General features: G+C 34.5%; 1 protein-coding gene and 1 long non-coding RNA gene across 6 annotated transcripts in view; one reads left to right on the top strand and one right to left on the bottom strand.

Moving 5' to 3' along the window:
* LOC123548512 (uncharacterized) overlaps positions 1 to 26,784 on the bottom strand; it is a 74,708-nt gene that overhangs the window by 7,400 nt on the left and 40,524 nt on the right. Inside the window, exons 1-5 of one of the 5 annotated variants that reach the window (XM_045335818.2) lie at positions 21,879 to 22,129; positions 15,176 to 15,513; positions 4,447 to 4,660; positions 2,495 to 2,607; positions 1,873 to 1,906 (exon numbers count right to left, since the gene is read on the bottom strand). The exons of 2 other annotated variants lie outside the window; for them this stretch is intronic. In XM_045335818.2, coding sequence (XP_045191753.1) covers positions 1,873 to 1,906; positions 2,495 to 2,607; positions 4,447 to 4,660; positions 15,176 to 15,501 — 687 coding nt within the window. In that variant the 5' untranslated portion in view covers positions 15,502 to 15,513; positions 21,879 to 22,129. Of the gene's footprint in view, positions 1 to 1,872; positions 1,907 to 2,494; positions 2,608 to 4,446; positions 4,661 to 15,175; positions 15,514 to 18,779; positions 18,802 to 21,878; positions 22,130 to 26,784 lie in introns of those variants that run through there. 2 more of the 5 variants (XM_053524787.1, XM_053524786.1) reach the window with 2 other exon arrangements.
* LOC128548966 (uncharacterized) lies at positions 19,747 to 21,296 on the top strand. The gene is made up of 2 exons (XR_008367390.1): positions 19,747 to 20,027; positions 20,991 to 21,296. It is a non-coding gene; the product is annotated as an uncharacterized LOC128548966 (long non-coding RNA).

The following is a 26,784-nucleotide window of genomic DNA, read 5'->3' as shown; positions in this document are numbered from 1 at the left end:
ATTATATACATGTACTTTCATTGGGATTTAATTTTGTGGAATGATCTAACCAGGAAACCCTTGAAAAATAGTCCCCCATGAATAATGATTTCACAGTAAATGCAAAATAAATACTAGACCAGTGTCCCCTGACCCCAAGTGTTCTTACAGTTCTTAAATAACGAACAGAAAGTTCCAACACAAAACAATCAAGACATACTAATGGACATCTGAGTCATGTGGGGAAGTTGTAGAGAAGAGCATAGGTACAGAATCCAGGAACAACGTGAAAGGCTCATAATGCCTTGGCTGCCGCATTTTCCATTTTGAACATAAAATACATTAATTTCTTGTTAAATCCTATTTCAGATAATTACTTTCTTTAACATTTGTCAAAGGTTTGAATATTGCTGAATATACTAGAATGTTTTAATGAATGTATTGTTTTTTATTACCTCCATTTATGGCTCTAACTATAACAGTTCATGTGCAATATTAAAAGTAGTGTTTTTCTAACCATGTAAGTACAAATGACATCTATTTGGTAAGCTGTTTCATCGGTTTTTAAGACTAGAGCTGTCAGTGGACAGCGTGCTCGACTATTCTCAGTGCTTGATAGTATACTATAAGCAATCAGTAAGACTTTAACATTACAATAAGCATATTCTAAGTCGAAAAGGGGCCATAATTCAGTCAATATGCTTGACAGAGTTGCCTCCTCCTTTTTACAGACTGGGGTCATGATGGTAAACAAGTATGCAAAGTATGAAAGCAATATCTCAATGGACTTTGAAACTATTTGGGGTGGTACGCAAACTTTAATATATGTGAGACACTCACACTCATGCCGACGCCGGGGCGAGTAGGATAGCTCCCCTATTCTTCGAATAGTCCAGCTAATAAAAAATTAAGGCTTTATGGCTCTTTAAGCACTGTCATCCTTTACATAACTATAATACTGTTGAACAAGAGCTGTCTCCGTAGGATGACACATGCCCCCGATGGCACTTTGAATGAATAGTTATGGCTGATGTTAGAGTTTAGGACCTTTGACCTACGGAGCTGGGTCTTGCGCGCGACACATCGTCTTACTGTGTCACACATTCATGCATAGTTATTTTAAAATCCATGCATGAATGACAAAGATATGGACCGGACATGCCCATCAATGCACTATCATGAAAAATGATCTTTAACGTCTAAGTGTGACCTTGACCTTTGAGCTACGGACCTGGGTCTTGCGCACTGCACGTCGTCTTACTGTGGTTCACATTCATGTCAAGTTATTTGAAAATCCATCCATCGATGACAAAGACATGGACCGGACACGCCCATCAATGCACTATCCTTTAACTTCTAAGTGTGACCTTGACCTTTAAGCTACGGACCTGGGTCTTGCGCACTGCACGTCGTCTTACTGTGGTACACATTCATGCCAAGTTATTTGAAAATCCATCCATCGATGACAAAGATATGGACCGGACACGCCCATCAATGCACTATCCTTTAACGTCTAAGTGTGACCTTGACCTTTGAGCTACGGACCTGGGTCTTGCGCACTGCACGTCGTCTTACTGTGGTACACATTCATGCCATGTTATTTGAAAATCCATCCATCGATGACAAAGATATGGACCGGACACGAAAACTGCGGGCAGACCGACAGACTGACAGACCGACAGACAGACAGACGATTCAAAAACTATATGCCTCCCTTCGGGGGCATAAAAATAGCATTAAATCAAAATCTTCCATACTTGGAGATACAATATTTCTTTGTCATAAACAGAATACTGCAGAGGAAATTTTTGTATCTGTAACTGAGATTGAAATGCATTACAAACCTTTGCATGAAATAAATTGTTGATAATACATGCAACAAACATTTATTACCTCACCAGTGAGTGGATTGATTGAAGAGGGACCTCTGAAAATGAATATGATAAATTAATCAAGTTACTCAGAGGGAATATTAACATCAGTTTGATATTCTGCAACTTTTTTTGGGCTTTTCAAGGTCACCGTGACACAGTTAAATACGTCAAATAGAGACTTAAATTTCCAACCTTAATGGTGGAGGAAGACCCCAACAGTCGTTTCAGGCACCCGTGGGCACCATGGTAGAAATAAGCTAGCTGAATGGCTTCTTCACATAATGACCCAAGCAGGGCTTGAATCTAAAGAAGTCAGGGGCAAGTGACATTTTACCATCAGTCAGCAACTGAAGTCCCAACTGTGAGTCAAAATCGCTTTAAAGACAACTTCTTTGAGTAGTGCTGATGGACAGACTGAGATTTCAGACTTATCTGTTTATAAAAATAACCAGAAATTTCAGGGGTTGTTTTTATCATTTACCTTCTAACAAGAACTTTTTTTTGTTTGAATGAATACTTTTGTTCTGAATATTTCTTTTGCAAATTCCTTGTACAAAATATAAAGACTGGTTAGAGATTTTTTTAAGGAGGGAGTTATTATGGGAGGGGGCTTGTATTTGGAGGTATTCCTCAGAACTTACGATGTGCCATAGCAACCTCCTAGGGTGTTTGTGCAAATAACGAAGAAATCATCTGTGTCCACAGCGCGACCAGGTCCAACAAACTTCTCCCACCAACCAGGGTTTGGATTATCCTAAACAAACACAACGGAAAATTTATACAAATATTTGCACAGAGATTACCGAAAGACTTCTAGACTAATACATTATTTATATGAAGGACTGAATAGAAAATTGTTACAGGAAGAACCTGTTACAGTAGAAAACAATTAGCCCTTTCAGGATTACTCTACCTAACATCTATTTAGATTTTACTGTATTTTGTAACATACCTGTAAAAGTTGGTCACAAAATGTGTCACTCTGACAGTGACTGATGTGCGAGTCATGTGTTTTAACAATTTACACTTATGGGCATTATTATGCACTGGTGCAACCTTCATTAAAATCCTAAAATAAGATGTTCTACTGTGCTAATTACTAAAATTATGCTAAATGTGGTAATTTATTATAATCTTATTACCAAACCAGGTCATTTGGGGAATATATATTAACACCCATTTCAACAGACATAATCTTATTACCATCAAACAAGAAATCTGAATATTACTTATTATTCCTTGAAATTTTTTGTTTCTCAAAAACTTTATTCCGTGTTGTTCAAAATTTTAGCAGATGACTAATCCAATTCAATTAAAGGTGGATAATCAGATTTTGGCCATGTAACGGATTTGTTCGAAACTTTAGCATCTGATCATTTACACTCATTTATGTTCACTTAACACTTAATACAAATTAGATTTTCAATGGAGGTATTTTTAAAATTTCATTTTCCTATCCTGGTTGCCCAACCAAGATAGAGTTATTTTATCATAAGTATAAATTCGATAAACATACTTTGCCTAAGGAAATGTATAAATATTAGACATATTGTAATATATTTGTAAAATATTTGCATTAAAAATTATGTATTTAGATGGAATTCATTAGAAACGCAAGTTTGAAAAATTATAATTACCTCCCTTTGCCTATCTTGGTTACGCAACCAAGACAGATTGAAAATAAATGAATTCAGAAGCTACACACAGCTTTAAAACTTGCATTTTGGTTCAGATTGTTCAATAGTTCATACGTCTATCAAATGCAAATGTAAAACTAGACATTGTATTAAAATAAAAAGAAATACCCAGCTTTTAATATACTTTCATATTAAAGGGGAGTAATTACAAAATTTTGTAAAAATAATAAAATATACATTTCAAACAGGAATCTAACTCTATGTAATCGGTCTTTTTGTTCCTTAAATAATTCTCTACCAGAATATACAAAAAGTAAAAAATGTCATTAAATGTTGTTTAAATGTGATTGACCACCTTTAAAGACACTTGCTGCAGTTTCTTGTTATGAGAGATGGGGCAAAAATTTCTCAATAATAGAATTTGTTCAAACTTTTTCTATGAACACAGTTTCAAGTAAGAAACAGAAAAATGCAAAAACAATCATAGGTCACCGTGCTTGTTTAGGAGTTATTTGCCCTTAAAACTTGATTTTTCTTCAAATTTGCATATTCAAGGGCAGATAACTCCTGAACAAGCATGGCGACCTTCAATTTTGTTTTCATAATTCTGTTTCTAACATGACACTTTGTTCATATACAAAGTTTGATCAAATTCTATTATTGGGAAATTTTTTACCCAAAACTGCCGCAACTGTCCTCAACTCTTGGGGTTATATTTAAAAAGACTTGAAAAAAAATCAATTATGAACACTAAAAAGTCTTTATAGTAAAATCAAAACGTCATACTTTTGTTTCCCATCAAAATGAATATTTTGAATAAAAATTCAATTGGCGGTTACCGGTAGTTAAACAGCCAGTTAAAATTTCGAATAACTGGACCCAGAACTAAGCCTGGCAGAACAGAGCAAATTAGGGAGTAAATTTGAGTTCTAAGAAAAGACTAAACTATTAGATACCTCATGACTTTTGGCATGACTGCTAGCTGATAGTCCCGCATGTATTATCACAGCATTGCTTTTGTCGGCATTCAACTCTCCCCACGTCTCGTATGCTATGGTAAGTTCGGGAAGAATGGCATTATTCAACCTTAGCTTGAATGGTTTATCTGTTGTAAAAGTTTTGTAACCAGACATTATCTTATCATACTGCGGTTCTGGTCCAGTGTTTTTGCTGCAAAGAAAAATGAAACAAAACATTGTAGTAAACCTAGGTTATAGGTGTTAATTAGCCTCTTGGATTGGAAGGTATACAGAAGTTTAGAGCCAATATGGACATGCATTTTAATGGAGAATGAATGTTGGGAGTTTTTATTTTTTTGGCTGGATTTAACGTCGCACATGATAGGTCATATGGCGAATTTCCAGTTTTAATGGTGGAGGAAGACCCCAGGTGCCCGACCACCGACCTTCCGTAAGCCAGCTGGATGGCTTCCTCACATGAAGAATTCAATGCCCCGAGTGAGGCTCGAACCCACATCGATGAGGGGCAATTGATTTAAAGTCAGCGACCTTAACCACTCGGCCACGGAGGCCCACTAAATTCAAACCAATGGTTGCTGAGAAATAACCCAGACAAGAATTGTACTATAGTATACTATTGTTGAATAATCAAAGGACAATAACTGGGTGAAAAATCATCTGACTGTAACATGAAGATAATATACGTACCTCCTCTTGATAGTAAAGTTAAAAGTAAAAATGAAGTAGGCTTAATTCCAACCAGAACCAGTGGTTGCTGAGAAATACTCTGGACAAGAATTGCACTATAATATATACTACAGTACTGTTCAACAATCAAAGGGCAATAACTCAAAGTTAATAAGAAATACTCTGAACAAGAATTGTACTGTATTAAAGGATCGCGATAATTTTATTTTAACGGTACTTGGTAAAATCCAAAAACAGGTAAAGCAGGTGTATTTCCGATAAGTGGTGTTCATTTGTATATTGTAGTATTCTTTACTCTAGACACGATGCGTCATTTCATAACAGATTTGTAGTCAAGTGGAAAGTGTGTTGGATCTCTATTCTTTTTATGTTTGTATCGTGTAGGTTCGAGTCTTCTTTTTAAAAATGATTTTACTAATTCTGTTTTTGCAGGTCTTTTTTGTATCATCTTTTGTATTTATTTTTGCTTTCATTCTTGCAAGAGTTTTCTCTATTCATTTTGCAATGTTAATAGATTTAATATCGATACTAATATGAGATCCCCTGAAAAATATTAATATATACATGTACTTAGTATAAGTGCACAAGTAAACCATGATACAAATAGTTTTACCTGCATTCTTCTCCAGGTAAAAACTTATTAAAATTTTTTAAAAAGTAGCTCGTCCCGTATTCGAACCAGCACCGTAAGCTTAAAAATCATACGTGTTAACCACTAGACCACGCCGCTATTTACATCGGTTTTGCGATATAAGATATTTGTCATGTAACGTTTCCACCTGATTCCCTATTTCATTGTTATGGGTTGATCCGGTATTAGTAAATAAACTTTATTTACTAATACCGGATCAACCCATAAATGATCATATCTTTATTGATTATAGGGATAATTTAGTTGTACCCGACCTCGTCGCGCATAGTAACGAGCGTTCCTGGTTCCGTCGACATGAAACAACATGGCGAAAAGCCTGTTTGTCGGTAGACTCGAGGTTCCGGGTTTTCACCCGCGAAAATCGAGAAGTTTTCTTTGATGCGTATCGAGTTCAAAAGTTCTTCCCCTTGTCAATCAAAATCCCGGTGAATTTTAATACTGTTCACCACCACAAGCGGAAGTATGGCAGTAGGCGGAGTGTCATATATTAATTAGCTACTGACAGATGTCAATCACGCCACGCGCCAACTGGCACGTGGTCATCTCGCGGTTTGTATTTAGTACAATAATGTCCTTCATTATGAAAGGTGTTTATTGATCAATGTGTAAACGTTAATTGATAAACAATTCGCAGAAGAGCAGCCTATTATCATGTTTGTACCACTTGTTCAGGGGTAACGCTGTCGGTTGCACTTGAGCCATTTGCGACAAAAGATTAATTGTGGCCCCGAAAATCTGTAATTGGCAAAAACGGCCCGAAGCTATGTCTGTCTGCAAAACTATGAACTTTGCCTGTTACACAATGTTTACTGAAGAAAAGGAATCAGTGCAGAAAAAAACTTGTATGAACAACATCAGTTATTGAAAGGCGGGAGCAAATTTTCAACAATTTTATTTGATTAGCAGGCCTCGACCTTAGCGGTGGACCGTTGGACCGACGCAACCAAAATATCGGCGGTCCACTATCAAAAGTTGGGTAGACCGATGGTCAACCAATTTTCAGCCATGGACTGCAATTAAAATAAAACCCTTAAAAGTGAAAAATAGGGGGGGAGGGGTGGAATCATACCCATATCGACGAATTCACAAAACGAAAGTTGATTTTTCCTTAGTATGGCATTCTACAGTTATAAGCATTGGAGAGTTAGTCAGGATAGGCGAGTGGTTTTTACGTGTTAACTTTACCAAATTGAGTAATTACATCAGGCAAAATTACCTGGATTGACTGGAATTTACCCACGAATCGTAAAAATATCAAAACGTCATGCTGGTAATTTTCCATTTCACAAGCACGTGCACCCTATCGTAATACTTAATTTACATCGCAGTTACTTTTGACACAAAAAACGTGCGTAGTGCATTCATTTTTTAATAAGGTCGCTTCAGATTTTCAACACCGCTTGAGAACTAATACAGTTTGAATTCTATAACAATTTTAATAAGATATCGACAAGAATGTCGGCAAAATTCTTTAAAAACGATCAAATTCTTTAAAAACGATCAAATTTTCATATAATGTTTTGTAAAATTTCAAACAGCGCGATCTTGATTATTTATTTCCTTTTTAAAGTAAATAAACGGTACATACTATGGTAATAAAATTCAGACTTTTGACCAGAAAGTACAAAAAACACAATTAAAAAATCTGAAATAATGAAAAAGCGGCAGCAATTTAAATACATGGAGTAAAACGATTTCTTGGCAAACAGATTTCTGTTAGCACGGCAGAATAGGTTACGTGACCTCATGAACGTAAATATAAGTGGTTTTAAAATGAAGCAGTATGATGTCGTTGCGATTTTAAATAAGTTTTAAATGATTCTTCGTACATATATTTTTTGACACAACACTTTGTTAGATATAAGGCCTAAAAAAAAATTCTTTGTTTCCGGTAACATGCTCAAAAAAATTAGGGTAGGTAGGTCGGAAAAATATTTTGTTTTGGAATTTTTTTTTATTAAGGGAGACTTTTCGGAAATTATTTTTGTGTCAAAAAATGATTACAAATAAGGGGGTTATGCCTTTAGAGCATCAGTAAGTTGATTTCTAACATCACTGGCCATGTTTAAAGGAGAAAAAGTGCAGTTTTGCAACTTTTTGTGAAAAAGTTGAAAAAAATTTCTCCAAGGCAATAAAAACATTTAGGGTCGGGCCAAAAATTTAGGGTAGGTCGGGATACCGGAAACAAACAATTTTTTTTTTTACGCCTAATGTAAATTTCTTGAGGGCAAATAGGTCATCATCGTTCACGGTCTGACACATTTACATGTCAGTTTATTCGGGATATTGCACATTCGCTTTTAAAAAATTAAAGAAAAAACTTTTTTACTGATTTCTTCTCAACAATTAAAGGAATCGAGAAAGTACGATCAGACAGTGATGTGTCACATGGCGCGAAAACATGACGTAATGCAATGACAATCTCGGGGAAACTATACCGCTTTGATCTCCACTGCAGATGCCACAATAACCGACACACTTGTTTTAGCTCTTTGAGGGGGTGTTAACTGATGATGAAAACGAGGCCAATTACTTAGTTTATCATCAGAATGATTACCGATAATTGTTGATGTTTTTTTTTCACTTTCAACACTGGTCAGGAGGATGATGATTGAGTCCATATTTTGGGACACTTTTCAAAATAATTATTTTTCGGGATAACAGATTGCTACAGTCTTCCATTTTTAATTATTTTAGAAAAAAGTCCTGTTTCTTTGAGTCATATGAAGTTATAACGTCTACAGCATCACAATTTATGAGATAGAAATGTTCTGACACCTACTAAAAAAAAAAAATAAAAATTTTTTTTCAGCATGTTACAGGAAACAAACATATTTTTTTTTAGGCCTTACAAAGCAGGTCCTAAAGTTGGACTGTAAAACTACTAACATTTTTGGCATGCCCACATAATTTAGATCACTCTAATGTATGAGATAATCTTTATCATCTTTCTTGTTGTTGCATCATATATGTGTGACATAGTGGACACATCTTTTGTTACAATTTATAACCTTTCATTTACTGAAGTGTCCCCAATCTTTGCCTTTTTGATAATATTTCAGTTTCTGCAAAAATGTCAATATCACGGTAATAAGGAATCCATGGATTGGTAAGGACTTAATTTAGTTGACTGACCCAATCCTGAAATCCACTTAATGATTTCACAGTAAGTCCTTCACCTTTCTGCCTGGGGCCATGATTCTTCAGTTTCATTTATATATCAATTCTTTCATGTCCTTATGGTGATTGACACTGTTTTTACAAAATTCATAACTCATTATTGTGCAAAAGTTTGGTGCATCATCTTGCAGAATAAAAATATTACGACTATTTTAAATCAATTTCTTCGTGAATGCACTGATAGAGCAATATGGCAAAATCATGCTCCTTGATAATGGTTAACACATTGCCGTAGCCAGACGCTAATTTTAACCGAGGCAATCTAGGGGATCCGAGGGCATACCTAGACTCTTCCACGCGTTTATATTACATATTAACCTCTGTATTTCTAGACAGATCAGTGTAATAGACTAAGGGCATATCCCCGCCCCTGGAATTTTTGTCCCCAATAAGTTTCTTGTGCATTCTAAGGCCCATTCAGACGTGTTATATCACAGTAAAAATCGTCCTTTTAGCTTTATGTATCACAGTTACTTTCATATTTTTAGAAAACAATTACATTGATTACAAGGATAATTGGGGAATTATCCTAGTCTTATATTTTTGTAATTAAAAGCAATAAATAAAGGCATCAGTAAAGACATACAAGAACATGCAATTTTTTTCAGTTTACTAATAAGTTATTAGTTTATAGTCCGAGAGGGGGTAGGTATGGGAGGGGGCCATGTCAGGGGCAGCGGGTGTCAGGGGATATCTCCCCAGAAATTTTTGAAATACAGGTATGAAATGGTGGCCTCTTGTGCATTTTTCGGTTTAAATTTCAAGGAATGGTTGGGATTTCCCCCTCATTTTAGTGGGGCCAGAGGGCTCTCTTCCTGGAAAATTTTGAAATACAGATCCGAAATGTTGGCCTGTGGTACATATTTTGTCATTATTTTGAGGTATTGTAGGGGGAACCCCTTCATTTTAGAGATGGGGCTCAGGGAGCTCTCCCTCTGAAAAACAAAATGGAATACAGGTATAAACTTTAATAGTATGGGCGGGGGTTTCCCCCATCATTTTAGTGTGGTCAGGGGAGGGGAGGTGGCTCTCTTCCTAGAAAAGTTTGTAATACATATACAAAATGGAGGCCTATGGTGCATTGTTTGGTGTAAATGTTTAGGTACTGAATGGGGAACACTCTTATGTTAGGGGGGTCAAATGGCTCTCCCTGGAAAAGAAAAGTGAAATACAGTTATGAAGTTGTTGCATGCCTCCGGTGCATTTTATGGTCTAAATTTTGAGATATGGTGGTTCCACCTCATTTAATTGGGTCATGGGGCTCTTCCCCTAGAAAATATTGAAATATCGGTACGAACTAGTGGCCTCTGGTGCGTTTTTGGATTTAAATTTGATAATAACAATAATAAACAGTCGGGTTTAACATTGATGGGTAAAGGTCACTTTTCAGTCAACTGGGGTTTGGGAAGGGGTAGTCCGGGCCTGGCAAAGCTATCAGTATGACTGCTAGAATTATACCTCGCCTTGCCTCAAGGATGTAATGAGGCAAATGATTTCTGGTATATTCTATTGATATTAATAACTTTTTTGAACTTTAATAACTGAATTTTTCATGATTGTGATAGGCCTATATTTTACTCTTTTTTTTTCTTTTTGGCTCCTCAAATTTTAATCGAGGCAGCTGCCTCGGTTGCCTCAGTGTGGCTACGGCGCTGGTTAACACTACACTCATTATGTGTCATTTCAAAAGTACTCCTCATCCCAATACACGTATTGACCTCTAATGAAAGTCCTAATTATTGTTCTTTATCTATCATCACACACCTGTATGACCTAACTTATATGATCTACTTAACTTTAAAGTAAGAATTTAGGCTAGCTTATTTTATTCATTGCAACCAGACACCACAAAGGTGACTGAACTATATTTTATTATGTAGGTTACCATGACACTGAAAGAAAGAAATTTATATTCATGTAAAAGCTAATGTAAATTTATGAAAGTTTTTCTATGAAATCTGAGCAAAACTAGCACAGTTTTCTATCTGACAAATTTTATGTGGTGTGATGTGTTCTAAATTTTAGTGCATTCAGAACTAAATCTGGTACATTTACTATGATTTATAACAATTTAAAGGGGCATGTTGAACATATTAAAGGGGCATAACTCAGTTGCACATCGGAATAGCATTTTTTAACTGATAGTTATACCAAGGTAAAAACAAGGAGCTGTGTTCAATAAACGCTTGATGCCCCCTTGATGCCATCCTTGTCGATAGATTTTGCACCTAAGTCCAAAACGAGGTCAAAGTCAAACTGAGGTGAGGTGATGTTTGAAGATGAGGAATGTCACAGTTTACAGCTGCATTAGTATCAATTCATTCTTGTAAGGAGTATTGATCAGAGACGAAACGGTCCCATTTGGTTAACCAAGAGATGGTCCATATATATATAAAGCAAAAGCAACCTAAGTCCAAAATGAGGTCAAGGTCAAACTGAGGTCAGGTGATGTCTGAAGATGAGGAATGGTCACAGGTTACATCTGCATTAGTATCAAGTCATTCTAGTAAGGGGTATTGATGCTAGACAAAACGGTCCCATTTGGTTAACCTTGTACGGACGGACAGGACAATCACTATATGCCTCCCGCATCAGTAGATGCTGGGGGCATAAAAATCATAAAGCATTAATGTGACTTACACATTAGATGTCTGCTCTATGTACTTTAAAGGTGGTCAATCATTATTTACCGGTAAGCAACATTTTATGACATTTTTCAGTTTTCATACATTCTGTTAGAGATCTATTTGAAGATCAAAACAACCCATTACATTTAGATCCTTAATTAGAGTCACATGACTGTATGTTTTATCATTATAACGAAATCTCGTAATTATCCCCCTTTAATTTGAAAGTATTTACAAAGTTGACAATTTCCTTTAATTTCAATATTATATCTAGGTTTATATTTGCATTTGATAGATGTTGGGGAATTTCAACCATCTGAACCGAAGGCAAGTTTTAAAATAGCAATATAAATGGTCAGTTGTTAACGGTTCAGACAAATCCATTTACTTGACCCAAATCTGATTTAAACTACCAAAGGAAGTACACAAATATTTCTTAAATAAATAAACACTACCCAAAACTCTATCATTTTATTTTTACTTATTTTACTATTTGTACTTGTTTGAACAATAATTAGAACTTCATTATGGTCAATATGTGCAATTATTCACAAAAGTACACATTTTACACATTTCGAGATAAAGACTTAATAAATTGGCACAATAATTAGAACTTCATTAAAGGGAATTCCTATAGTTTTTTATGCGCATCTTTCTGCGCAGCCTTTCTATGGAAAACTGAACTGAAGTCAACATTTGTTGAAACATGTTACAGACAATCTTAAATATGAGGAATTTTGAATGAAATAACATTTTTGATAAGTTATATCAGTAATCAATGTTGATACTGGTTTATGTTGTATTGACAAGTATCATGCCTGACAGGTATCTTGCTATTTTTGTGGTTGTGTTTTCACATCGCATTTTAGTACAAAGACAGTGTTGGTCATATAATGTAAGATAATTGACTTAGTACTGATAAGACAATATCACCTTTCAGATTATTTAGTATTCAATTATAGAAAGAATTAAGAATTTTTAAAACTTTTTTTTTAACTTTTAGCAGACATACATGTAATCAATTTGGCCAGGTTCGTGCCATTTCCGTCCGAACAGGTGTTGTATTCTAGCGGTCTTAACATAAAATTTAGCCTGGTGACCCATACATTTTTAGCCATTTTTATGCTCACAATACAATTATCTATACACAAGAAGAAAAAGAAAAAAATCTATGAAAGAGTTTTTTCAAAATTAAAAAAGAAATATTCTTCAGTATGGGTATTTTTCATTGAAAAAAGTTCAGAAAAGTAAATATGAAACAATATTTTTTTTCATTTCTACCCATTATTGTAAGGATAGAGTATTACAAATATGACTATGATATCAAATAAGTATATAATAAAATCTGTAAAAAGAAAAAACCGTATTGTGCTGCCTGGATGTATATTTTGGTTGGTATTTATAAACAAGAGCTGTCACTTACGGTGACAAATGCCCCCGCAGCACCTTGACCTTTGACCTGGTGACCCCAAAGTCAGTAGGGGTGGTGTACTCAATAAGTACTATCAGCATGTGAAGTTTGAAGGTCCTGAATGAAGTGGTTTGCATGTAAAGTGCCTTCATGCAAAAAGTTAACGTTGGCCCCAGTGACCTTGACCTTCGACCTGGTGACCCCAAAGTCAGTAGAGTTGGTGTACTCATAAAGTAATATCAGCATGTAAAGTTCGAAGGTCCTGGGTGAAGTGGTTCGCAAGAAAAGTGCCTTGATTCAAAAAATTAACGTTGGCCCCTATGACCTTGACCTTTGACCAGGTGACCCCAAAGTCAGTAAGAGTAGTTTACTGAATAAGTACTATCAGCATGTGAAGTTTGAAGGTCCTGGGTGCAGTGGTTCGCGAGTAAAGTGCCTTCATGCAAAAAGTTAACGTTGGCCCCTGTGACCTTGACCTTCGACCTGGTGACCCCAATGTCAGTAGGGGTGGTGTACTCAATAAGTACTATCAGCATGTGAAGTTTGAAGGGCGTGGGTGCAGTGGTTCGCGAGTAAAGTGCCTTCATGCAAAAAGTTAACGTTGGCCCCTGTGACCTTGACCTTTGACCTGGTGACCCCAAAGTCAGTAGGGGTGGTGTACTCAATAAGTACTATCAGCATATGAAGATTGAAGGTCCTGGGTGCAATGGTTTGCGAGAAAAATGCCTTCATGCAAAAAGTTAACGTTGGCCCCTGTGACCTTGACCTTTGACCTGGTGACCCAAAGTAAGTAGGGGTGGTGTACTCAATAAGTACTATCAGCATGTGAAGTTTGAAGGTCCTGAGTGCAGTGGTTTGCGAGTAAAGTGCTTTCATGCAAAAAGTTAACGTTGTGACTAACGAACGAACGAACGGACGGACAGTTGAAAACTAATATGCCTCCCTTCGGGGGCATAGGGGGCATAAAAAGCAGAAAATTATGAAAATGTTGAAAAATCGCTGTCAGTTTCAGCAACAGTGGGTGTGTTCAAAACAATTTTTCACAAAAACAAGCCTGGTGACCTATTGTTTTTATTTGTTCATTGTTTTCAGCACAAATTTTCCTACCATATATGTGAATTTAAAAAAATTCTGTGAAAGGAAAAAACTATAGGAATTCTCTTTAAAGGTCAATATGTGTACAATAATTAGAACTTCATTAAAGGTTAATATGTGTACAATAATTAGAACTTCATTAAAGGTTAATATGCGCACAATAATTAGAACTTCATTAAAGGTTAATATGTGCAATTATTCACAAAAATACGCATTTTATACATTTCGAAATAAACATTTAATACATCTGGAGGCATCCCCTTTAAACTGTAATATGTAATTTTAACAAACATGACAAAATGCAAGAGCAAAAAGAAATAAAAAGTTGGAGACATTTGCAGATGTTAAGTGGGCGGAAAATGCCTTAAATTACCCATATTTAGAAAAATGAATGAATACTCAAATGGATAAAAATAGCATCAGACCAGTAACTTTTAAAAGTTGAGGTCAAGAAGTGTTTCCTTATGAACAGATAGACTGCTTCATTTGCTTCCTCCAGTGATAAAGAGTTGATTCAGTGTAGACTGCAGACCCAGAGTGTCTGTATAAATTACAGACTCTAGAGATATACCGGATTCAAGCAGTTAGATTGAAAAGTATCTTTAATGTATATATTTTGTAACAATGGTAATATTATCACTAACCTTTAGTCAGTATAATATACATATTAAATGAGTGCGGATGGCAATAATTTACGTATTTTTGCCGTGTATGCCCCAACTGACATACAAACAGTAATTTTGCTGCATTATGAAAAACATCACACATTCATCTTTCTTTAAATAAGAAAACAAACTGAGTTGTGTAAGAATCTGTAAATTAACAAATATGTACGTGATATAAAGAATCATCTGCAGTAAAAAAATTGTTTAAAACAGAAAAAAACTTGTAGTAAAAACAGTATATACAAATTTATATCAAACACAGATTTCTGATTTGTTACATTTTATAGACACTGATTTCTATTCTAAAATTTTTTTAAAACTCAATCAAATATCAAGTCAATGATATAAACAATAATGTTTTCGGACTTTAAGAAAAAAGTTTACTTACTTCCTTGTTAGACATGGAAAGTCAGTTTCCAACCCCCTGAATGTGAGCAATTCATGCCTGGGTATCTCCGGAACCTTCAACTGAGGCAAGTCTATTTCCAAATCTTTTTTCGGCTGCTGGTGCAAGACTGATAATGTGGATGTGTGAATATGCCTTTCTTGAGCATGCTTATTAATGCCGAAAAATGCTGGCAACTGTTCTAATAAGATGTTTTTCCTCCCTAACGCTCGAACAAGAGTCCTCGTTTTAGAAGTTGGATGAAACATGTTGTGTTCAGAAATCCTGTTCAAGGCACAAGTCCGACATGCAGGTACAACCGTAAACATTGAAGTCACTTTCTGAAAAAATTATGACAACACTTTCATAATTTGAATTTGAATAATTCTTAATTAAATTATTAGGCCTCTCCTGTGCCAGTCTGTCATAGAAGTGAGGTTAAAATAGGCATACAATTCATTTATGTTCTAGATCTTTGACTTAGGCTGCAAAGTAAAAATATTGGCTTTCAGTTACCGTTACGAAAATCTTTTTGTACCAATCAAAATTTTCTCTTAATAAATTCAGTCAAGACAAAGGATCAACATGAAAAACAAACAGTATGTAGAGATAGTACCTATAATAAAAATCTAAAAAACTAACGTCGAGTGCTTAAGAGTTATATATAACACTAAGTAAAACAAAGTTTAAGACTTGATTTGATTATTCTGAAGCACAATGTTAAAGCTTTTCTTAAACTTCTTATTTAATTTCCCCAGGCAAGTATCAAGCCATTGATAAATGTATAATCCATTATAACTAGACTACTGTGGGAAGAACTGTGAATTAGCTGTCATTTATAAATACTTATTGTACAATATCAGAAAATGTTTAAGTCTAATAAAATAAATCTATATCTTCAGATTTAGATAATAACTTGTGTGTACCATATCACACATAATATATAAAAAGAAGAAAAAACTGTTCAATATTTATGTTCAAAATTGACATGACATTAAATGAAATCCCTAAACTTTTAATCACACAGATAGTTAGCCTTATGCATTTGGCTTATCGGGATGACTTATTTTATGAGCTAGTTGTCATCCCTCTAAGTTATCACGTTGTCCCGAAATGTTTCATTTTTAGCTCGACTATTCATAGAATAGTAGAGCTATTGGACTCGCCCATGCGTCGGCGTCCGCGTCGGCGTCAGCGTCCGCGTCCCGATTTGGTTAAGTTTTTGTATGTAAGCTAGTATCTCAGCAACCACTTGTGGGAATGGATTGAAACTTCACACACTTATTCACTGTGATAAACTGACTTACACTGCACAGGTTCAATAACTCTGTTTTGCTCTTTTACAAAATTATGCCCCTTTTTTGACTTAGAAATTTTTGGTTAAGGTTTTGTATGTAAGCTGGTATCTCAGTAACCACTTGTGGGAATGGATTGAAACTTCACACACTTATTTACTGTGATAAACTGACTTACATTGCACAGGTTCCATAACTCTATTTTGCTTTTTTACAAAATTATGCCCCTTTTTCGACTTAGAATTTTTTGGTTAAGGTTTTGTATGTAAGCTGGTATCTCAGTACTCACTAATGGGAATGGATTGAAACTTCACACACTTGTTCACTGTCATGATCTGACATGCACAAAGCAGGTCCCATAACTTTATTTTGCTTTTTTACAAAATTATGCCCCTTTTTCAACATAGAAATTTTTGGTTAAGTTTTTGTATGTAAGCTGGTATCTCAGTATCCACTAATGGGAAAGGATTGAAACTTCACACACTAGTTCACTGTCATGATATGACATGCAGTGCAAAGGATCAATAACTCAACTTTGCATTTTACAAAATTATGCCCCTTTTTCAACGTTTTTGGGTTAAATTCTTATATGTAAGCTGGTATCTCAGTACCCACTAATGGGAATGGATTGAAACTTCGTACACTTGTCCACTGTCATGAGCTGATAAGCACTTTGCAGGTTCCATAACCCTATTTTACTTTTTTACTAAATTATGCCCCTTTTTCGACTTTCTTATTCATTCAAGCGACAAGGCTGTTAAATAGTCGAGCGTTGCTGTCCTCCGACAGCTCTTGTTTGGACCAACAGTTATACCCCGGTCAAAAGAACTAAGCGAGCTCCATACAAGAAGGTTTTCAGTCGAACTTTGGCAAACTCGTATGGCGTCTGTACGGATATTGTTGACTAGTACAAGCATCGTACGGATTTTTTGAATTCGTAGAGGACTTTGGAACTCGGTGAAAATGTTTCACCAAACTCCTGAGTTCTCTATGAGCTCATAGAGATTTTTGAAGTTGGAAGCAGCTTGCAAGAGTCCCGTACAGGAACCGGATGTTTCCTGGAAGAGCTTGTACGGGCATCGCACAAAGTCTGTGCGGACAGGGAAAACTGTGAGGCTTGCCAATGCTCGCACGACTATCGCAGGAGACTCACAGACTGAGAGTCAACGTACAATATTATTAAAGACACCATGCAGAGTACGTGCAATGTCCACACGGGGCTTGCAGGGCATTAAGACACTGTACGGCCTCCGTATGACTTCCTTAGTGATTCAAGGTGGTATGAAAACACAGTACCTAAGGACACCATACGAGTGCCGTGCAAGCGCCTTACAAATCCAGGAGCACCGTACGAGGTACAGTCAGGCTCCTTGCGAGCTCCACACAACTTGTCTGTGATGTTCATACGGATGTTCTATAATTGCATCTCTTTAAGATTGTACGGGGCCCGTAGGTACCGTGACGAAACTCTAAGATTGTACAGAGACCGTAAGGATTCTAAAATTGGTGAACTCATATGATTTATTCAAACTGTACGGACATCGTATGGTTTTGTGACTGAGGCATTAGTTATGTTGTGTCTGCATACAGGGCACTCGTTTGGCCATTTTTGGGGCCGAATATGGGTACCATTCCCCTCCTAAAATAATATGTTTTTTTCCCCTTTCTCAGAAGAAAATTTTTAAATCATTGTGCATGTTCACACATATTCCTGATATGACTTGAATCCGACAGGCCACCTTGTGTTTATCACGTTTACACTTTAAAATGCAAAACGCAATGACATGCATAAAACTTCAAGTTCAATGTCACTTTATCTAATATACAGAATAAAGTGAAGTAATATACAGTAACAGTTTTGCAATGTTTCAACAGATTATAAAAATTCTGCATGACTGAAACATTTTTTTTTCTACCATGAAGTTGCAAATTATCAAAATATTAACGGCAATCACTTAACTGAAAATTTTATAGTGGTAATTAAAATTATTTCAACATTACATCACTATACCAGATTAACAGTAAGACTTTTAGACAACAGTTTTGGCAGCAGGTGGGGTGGGGGGGGGGCTTTGAGGGGGGCGGGGGAAGGAGGGACAAATGTCTTTGGCTCATGATCCTAACATTTTGCCCCAAAACTTTCACTTCCTTTACTAAGGTCATGAACACATTTTGAAAACTATAGATTAAAAAGGTTTATTATACAAGAGGGTCTTTTTATTATATTGAAGAACGGGGGTTATACAGACTTTTCGTGGCAATTGGATAGAATTTCAGGCTCCTGTGCACTTACTATACATCACATGTCTTACTTAAAAATGGCAAATATTGTTTAGTACTATTCAGGTCTCTTGAGTAAACTCGAGGTGATTCTGCAGACTGTTTTCAGAGTCTAAAGCATCATGCATCATGCAAATGGGATGTTAGTCAAAACGTCCCCTAGTCAAAACGTCCCCAAGTCAAAACACCCCTGATTTTGGTCAAAACGTCCCCCTTTTCTGGTCAAAACACCCCCCTTCCAAAAATTACCAGGTCAAAACACTCCCCTTAAAAATTTCATATGCAGGTTTTCACGACGTATGGTTATTTCCAGAGTCAGTGAATATAAATATTTTTATACCATTGTTTAGAGCTAGACTTCGTGATACAGTATATATATATTACACAATGGTGGTCAGATATGGATTTATTTTCATCTTTATATATTTACAAGGAACTTAAATCAACTTATGAAATATCAAAATATATAATTTATGTGTGTTAGAAAATAAAAATCAGAGAAATGTTTTAGCCAAAATAAGACTTAGTTCACATAAATTAATGATTGAAACTGGAAGACATCAAGGTATCGAACGAAATCAAATAAAATGCACACTTTGTAATTCTGGTGATCTAGAAGACGAACTTCATTTCATATTGGTATGTCCTTTATACAGTGATCTGCGTAATACATATATATCCAGGTATATATAGAGAAAAAATGTACTTTTTACACTGGTTATCTTTGTAGCGACACTCTCTAGGTATTTGAATTATTATGCTGTGTTGAATGTTAAAAATCCTACATACCCTTGACTCAAACTACTTTATCCATTTGTTAATATCTCATTGCATGTATTGCTATATTATAATATGTTTGTTATGACGATGAGTCTTGTACTTAAATCAAATAAATTTTCTGTTCTGTTCTGTTATAAATGAAATTGTTACAACTGCATGAGGACAAAGGGATAATGGATCATAAAACAAGATGTTTGTAAACAATTATTTTTTACGTATCTAAAGTTTAATTGCACAATAATTAAATAATGTGGAAAAAGTTATAACTATTATATTCAACCACTAATTTTCTTAGTATCCTTGTGTATGTATACTGTCTGTCTCTGTGAATAGTGTGTTGGATTGTTATTTGTTTAAATATCGGTGCTTTTATAAGATAACGTATTTATGGAGTATCCTTGCATTAATTACTTTTAAGTGTAGAAATGAAGTCAGACCGCGTCAACATGCCATTGCCTGCGACTCGTATGGCAGCTGGCAACACAGAACCTGTGACACAGGTAAGTTATATTCATGTTATTATTATTGATTTCTTGAATTACTAGACTTCAGTAAACAATATCTTTTGCGGAATACTTATCATATTCCGAATTGTCTAACTACTTTTTTGGCAAATATGTAATTTTCTGGCTGAACTATACTTCATATAAAATTATAGATATATACATTATTTAAGGAACAAAAAGGCCCATTACATAGAGTTATACAGTTTGTATGTTTACATTCTATTAGCTGACCAAAATCTGATTAACTACTTTTTACCATTTAATAATATTTTTATTTTATTTTATAAAATATTGTAAAATCTGGTCAGAAAGAAATAAACAATATACAGATCATAATCACATTATGAAAGCAAACAAATTCAAATATACAAGTAATCAATGCATTGTCAAGTTAATCCAATCAGAGGAGATAATGTGTTATCAGTAGGTGTTAATTCAATCAAGAGATTCTGTATATTGAATGGAATGAGAAATAAATAAAAAATATTTATTTTAAAGTACCAGAATTAAAAAGAAATAATGGGTCGTTCCATGAGGAAACCTGTATTAGTGACCAAAAAAAATCAAAATTAAGATAACAAAATATTCATTAAGAACATTCTTTTATCTTTAAAATCTTAAAATTTGAAGTAATTATCTTAAAGTATAGGTCCATGCATTGGCCAGAGTATTCGCAACTTTGGACAGGTGATTATGTTCATGCTATTAGTATTTCACTGCCTTGATAAAAAATTTTATGAATTTTATAAGACTCTTCTCTTCCAGCAACAGCATGATAAGAGATTTTTTTCGGAAAATTATATATAGTTTGTGTAAAAAGGTATTATTATTTATAGTTTGTGTAAAAATGTATTAACATTCTTTTCAGTAATATCATTCTCTTACTATATTTTTTCAGTTACTTATGCATAATTTGTCATTTCTATCTCCTATAAATGTTTCTTATGTCTTTTACAGCTACCGTGCAGGGGGTATGTCTGCAAGTTCCTTGCTAAAAAAGATGAGCACCATTTACAAACCCAGGCTCACTACAACAGTTCACGAGGAGGAATAATTGTGATAAAAACATTAACTAGCATAGGAGAGGATTTGACTTCTTGATATTGTGTAGCTGGAACACTTTGAATTATTATATTGTGAATTTGACTTCTTGGTGTAGAACAGTGAATGAATAGTGCGATATGTGATTTTTACTTAATAACTATGCAGTTGTGACTGTTCTGATGTTTTATTAGTGTTTTATAAATAAAGTTATAACTCTGATCAGGATTTTTGTTCATTCTACACAAATTTAGATTGTATAGAAGAAAAGATTTTCCCTTCATAAATGTTCACACCTTATTACTGGTTATTAATGGGTTTATAACACCTACTAATATTAAGCCCTCAGCACAATTAATGCACAACCATGTATAGTTGATAGGTGTTGATCGCATTAATTTAGGTGCTAATAAATCATAAAATTTTGTGTATTATCAAAACATAATCCATAAGTTTCAAACCCTTTAAAAGATATGAATTAATTAAAAAGAATTAATAGATCTAATACAAAAAAAAATTAGGGGGACGTTTTGACCAAATTCTAAACTGAATGGGGGACGTTTTGACCAAAATGGGGAGTGTTTTGACCAGGGACGTTTTGACTTGATACCTGCAAATGGGTGTAAGGGAAACCAAGGGGAATAACTCAAGACAACCCTTGGATTTAACCCAAAACTATTGTTCAATGATCCAGTACTGACTGTATATTTAAATGGAATTATCAACTACTCATGACATGACTACCTTAAACATTACTCCTGAACATGAATGAAATCAAACGCAAAGTATTTATGTTCGGCATACCTTAAAGATTTTCAAATTCCTCCTAAATTCACAATCGCATATATCCAAGACTAATCCTAGTCGAAAGTAAATCTAGTTGCAATTTTATCAATAAAGCCATAAACGCTCTCTTTATCTACAGTATGATTATCGTATTATATACTGTTGTTGAATTAAAAAATGTCTTAATTGTTCCACTTTAAAGTTTAATTTAACAAAATGTCAAATCACTTTAAAATTTTCGTCTGGTCTGATCCAATATTTTACACAGCATGTAAACACTGTGTGTGTAGCACATGCTCTCAGTGTGTTACTAGTTCAAGGACGTATTATATAGGCCAGTAAATCCGACCATAATAAGGCCTAAAAATATTAACTGTTTCCGGTGACATGCGTACTGTAGGTAGGTATAGGTAGGGTTTTTTTACAATGAAGAAAGAGCAAAACAAAGCGAAAAGTATAAAGAAAATATCAATTTTCCCCCAACTGCATAAAAACATTTAGGGTCGCGGCGAAATTTTTAGGGTAGATCTAGGTCGAGTTACTGGAAACAAACAATTTTTTAGGCCTAACCCGAGGAATTTTCCATCATTAAAAAGGAAATTAACACAGCACACTTAAAATTTATTTCTGTCGGGTAATGTTTATGTTATTATAGCTATAGCTTTATATAGCTGTCTGACGGCGAATCTAGGACAGAGGTATGTTCACCCCTTTTTTGGCACTCGTCGGTGTTTTTTTTTTTCAAAATCAAAGCCATGGGAAGACTGGTGGAGGCGGATTTTAATGTGATAATATATAGCAGGAAGATTATTTTTAACTTATTTTTAACCTTATTTTTTTTAAAACTATTGTCATTAAAATAATAAATTTTCCAAAGTAGAATCCCAGTAGCCTGTATGATAAAGGTCGACCCATTGTAAAAGCTCTCGAAAACGTAATACCCATAAGAAGAGCAATATGTTTTGTCTGATATCTTTGGTGAAAAAGTAAATTATGTGGACTTCAGTTTTCATACAATATAGAACTCCAAAAGTAAAATTTGCATACGTATTTTGTTGCAGTAATAAGACGCATATATATATATATAATGAAAAAAAAAATCAATATTGCATGACGCAATGTTATTGAAAGTTCCAAGCATTTGACAAAATTCAAAAATGTATTTAGGTATTCGTAGATCTAGATATTATCCAAGCAAGCAGGTGAATGAAAATGACTTTTTCGAAATACTCATTTTTTTCTAAAGACATGTTCAGCTTCTTTCTTTAGATGTTGAATTATGCAAGAAAAATAAAATCGAAAGTAAGCTAATTTAAACGTAATGCACAGGCAAAACTACTGCTTTATCACTGGTATTATCACTCTGGTATTTCGCCCGCGGTGTTCATGAATGGAACTATTTACAGACCAGGGAATATGCCCGGGGAAAGCAAAAATACTACAAAATTTCTTTCTTTCTCACACCGAGTTGTTAATTAGGTTCTTACTGATGTTTGTAGACCAAGTCTTTAATTTATCTTCCGGTCCCTCCACAAAAATTGTTCGTACTACTGATATACAGTTCTGTGAGAGAAACGAGCCAACAGTTTGACTCAGATGACTGATGTCTAAATTTTAGGCTGTCAAAAATGTATCTTCGCAAGATTTTATGGAGAGGGGGTGGGACACTGGCAGTGCCCTTCTAATGAACCGTCCATGACTAAGTACTTTATGATTAGACATACAAACTGAATGTATACTTTTGAAATATTTCAGGAGCGGATCTAGGATTTGGAATGTGTATGTTTGTGGTAGGGGAAGAGCATTCTCACATACTAGAGCTTTACCATGGTTGAGCGTTCGTCTCTAGATTTTGACGAATCTCTGATGGATTAGAATGGGAGTAGTACGGTGGGAGGAGGTGGTAGCTTGGCAGTAATGCGCTCATCGAAAAATGTTGTTAGTATACTACACATGGTGCAACAGATGGCCTAAAGTTGACATCACTTTTGAAATTAAAGAGGTTTGAGGTGTCGTCCTATCGGTTTCAGTACTGATTATGTGACTTGGATTGAGGTGTAACATTATTGTAACCATTACAGTTAAATGTGTTATCGTTGTAATGTTTTGTTATGACAAAAATCATTAAACGTTGTATCCAATTTTTATTCAACTATGTGAGAATTTGGGCGAAAAACCAGGTATGGACTTAGAAAAAAAAATGTTGAGTATATTTTCTGGATTCTAATGCGTTGTTAGGCTGGTAGTTTTGACAAGCATTGATTCAAAGCATGTTAAAATGGCATTCAAAACGTACGTTTAAAAAGGCGTGGATAGTTACATATTCAAAATAACTACGCTTAGGGTGCAAAGCTCTGCTTAACAGTGTGTCTTTCAATGAGTGATTGTAAGGAGAAAAAACGGGTGAAAGACATTGGCTGTCATTTCGCTGCTTCGTTTAAATCTATCTGCCTCCAAAATAATGATTCACAAAACGTATGAATCTATCATCTAGGTGTGGCCTATATTCTCATCTGCTCTATATAACATTAAATTAATGCTGTTACATTTCGACGAAAGGTACACAAATATTTAAAAAAAATGATCTGGGCCATAAGTCGAAACTGCTTCCCTGCCACCTAAATCGGCAAACGACGCGAAAAATGGTAGTCGCATAATATTCATGCAGATAGTTCTCATTTTGCATGGCTCTGTAGAGCTATTTCCTTTACTCTCATTCCAATCATTTTTCGTAGAAGTCACATTACAGATCTATGCTTTTCATTATGAAATATTAGCATTACAGAATTTGTCTTGGAGACTTAAGTCATACACCACTACAATTTGGTGTCTCACCTTTTCAGCTGATTAGAACTACAGTATATTTGTTAGACTGAAAATATTTTTCTTGCCCACTTTTCTTTAAGTTATTATCCAGCACTAACAATATTCTTCAAGGAAATATAAGTAACAAACATTTAAAATGGACCCAGTTTGTGCCGTAACAATTGGGAATATTAGATAAGTTAGTGTTTATAGTAGACACAATATCGGATGTGAAACGCACTTAAAATCTTGCATTTACAGTTTCGACAGCAATCTCAAATATTATATACATTTGTAAATAAAAAAAAAAACAACATACATTAAACGACTGAAGACAGTAAAAACGATGTCGCTTTTATATCTTAAACTTTTCATTGATTAACGGCCTTTGAAGGACGGATTAAGATATATCGAATTGTTTAAGTGATAGTTATTTCGCTTTCGTATGTCCTTGATTAATTTTAGATATTACTTTAACCATATTGTATAATCTAATTTTAGATTTCCGTAGATTTTTTTCTATTTTAGACTATTTGCGGTTTATCTGAAGCATTCGATTTATAGTCTGTGTCGAATTGTAATCCTGTTGCTTTTTTCCCTATAATTTGAAAAAATATGTTTTTTTTATGAAAGCTTATGTGATACGCTTTAAGAATTCCACTGGTAACATTTTTCGGCCATCATTGTTGCAGTCATCTTGAATTTCAAAATGGCTACTATATTTCAGTTAGTATGCCCTTATATATTTAATCTAGCCTTCAAGTAAACCTGTTTTTCTAACTAAGAAATAAAAATTAATATTTCTAAATGGTAAAAGGTTGCTTTAAAGTTTTAATCAAGAATATACATGAAAAACATAATTTTTAAATGCAATTATAGGTAGAAAATCGTCATTTTTATAGATTCTACATCTAATTTTTAAATGGTAAAATGCGGTCATTCTTGAAAGGGCAAGGAATGCCTGAATATGAAAGCCATCCTCAAGCCTTTCATAGCGCTGAAAGAATTTTTAAAATCGGACCACTGTTGAAAAAGATATGGCAGTTTGAAATTTAAGGAAATGGCTGATCATGGAGGCAGCCATTTTAGTGAGTTTATGACGTCATTTACGTGTACACGGCTGAATTCTTTATTTAGCAAATTACCTTTTAAATAGATTAATTCCATATGTTTCTTGAGTGTAAGGTGTAAAACATGGTAATGTCTTTCATTTATGCTGGAAAAAATAGAGAAATTATTTTATAGAAATAAGTAAATATACTTCAAGTATGTATCTAGAAGTTTCATAAATTCGCCATTTTGTTTCTTGTTGCCATGGACACAAAATGGCCGCCATTTTGGATCAAATATTTAAATGCTCAGAACTTTCTCATTTTTAAGCCCATTTTGAAAATTCTTTCACTTCTTTAAATGATATAAGAAATCATAGCAGATGGATTTAACATGAGAATAACATTGCCTTTCCCTTTAAAAGAAATAGTACATTTATCCAAATATAAAACATTCATCTTAAACATATTGTATTTATTAATCTGGATTGACAGGGTGTAACAAAAGTCCCAGCTGCAATGAACACCTATTATAATGTAAGAAAAGTTATCTGTTTAATGTAAGAAAAGTTATCTGATTTTCTTTTCATCTAAACATCATCATTGTACTATCTAGAATACTCTTTATATGTAAGAGTACAGCTTTTCCAAAATATAATAAGGAACCTGCTACAAATTAAATATGATAGTGTCATAATTTGAGAAACTGTTGTAGAAGGCAACATGAATTTGCATTATCAGTTTTGAATTACTTGAAGTATAACAGTAAGATATGACTTTAATAAACTGTCTGCAGCCTTACACAAATAAGCATTGTTAACAACCAAATTTCAGCATATGAACTTGTTTGTGTAACATGCATGCCTATAAAGTTGGATATTTATAAATGAAATATCACGGATTCCACCCCACCCCTTTCCCTCATACACTCCATGTATTTGATAACTCTTTTATTCTAACTGTAACTATTATAGTCCCAGACATCTATATGAATTAGAAATCCATTGTGATATAGAAGGTGTCAGTAAAACTGTGAATAAATACATGCAGTTTAACTATAATTTAAAATG

This window comes from Mercenaria mercenaria, chromosome 15 (assembly GCF_021730395.1).
Source record: "Mercenaria mercenaria strain notata chromosome 15, MADL_Memer_1, whole genome shotgun sequence".
Lineage (NCBI taxonomy): Eukaryota > Metazoa > Mollusca > Bivalvia > Venerida > Veneridae > Mercenaria > Mercenaria mercenaria.
Note: the sequence above shows the minus strand (reverse complement) of the source record. Positions and strands in the feature narration are given on the sequence as shown.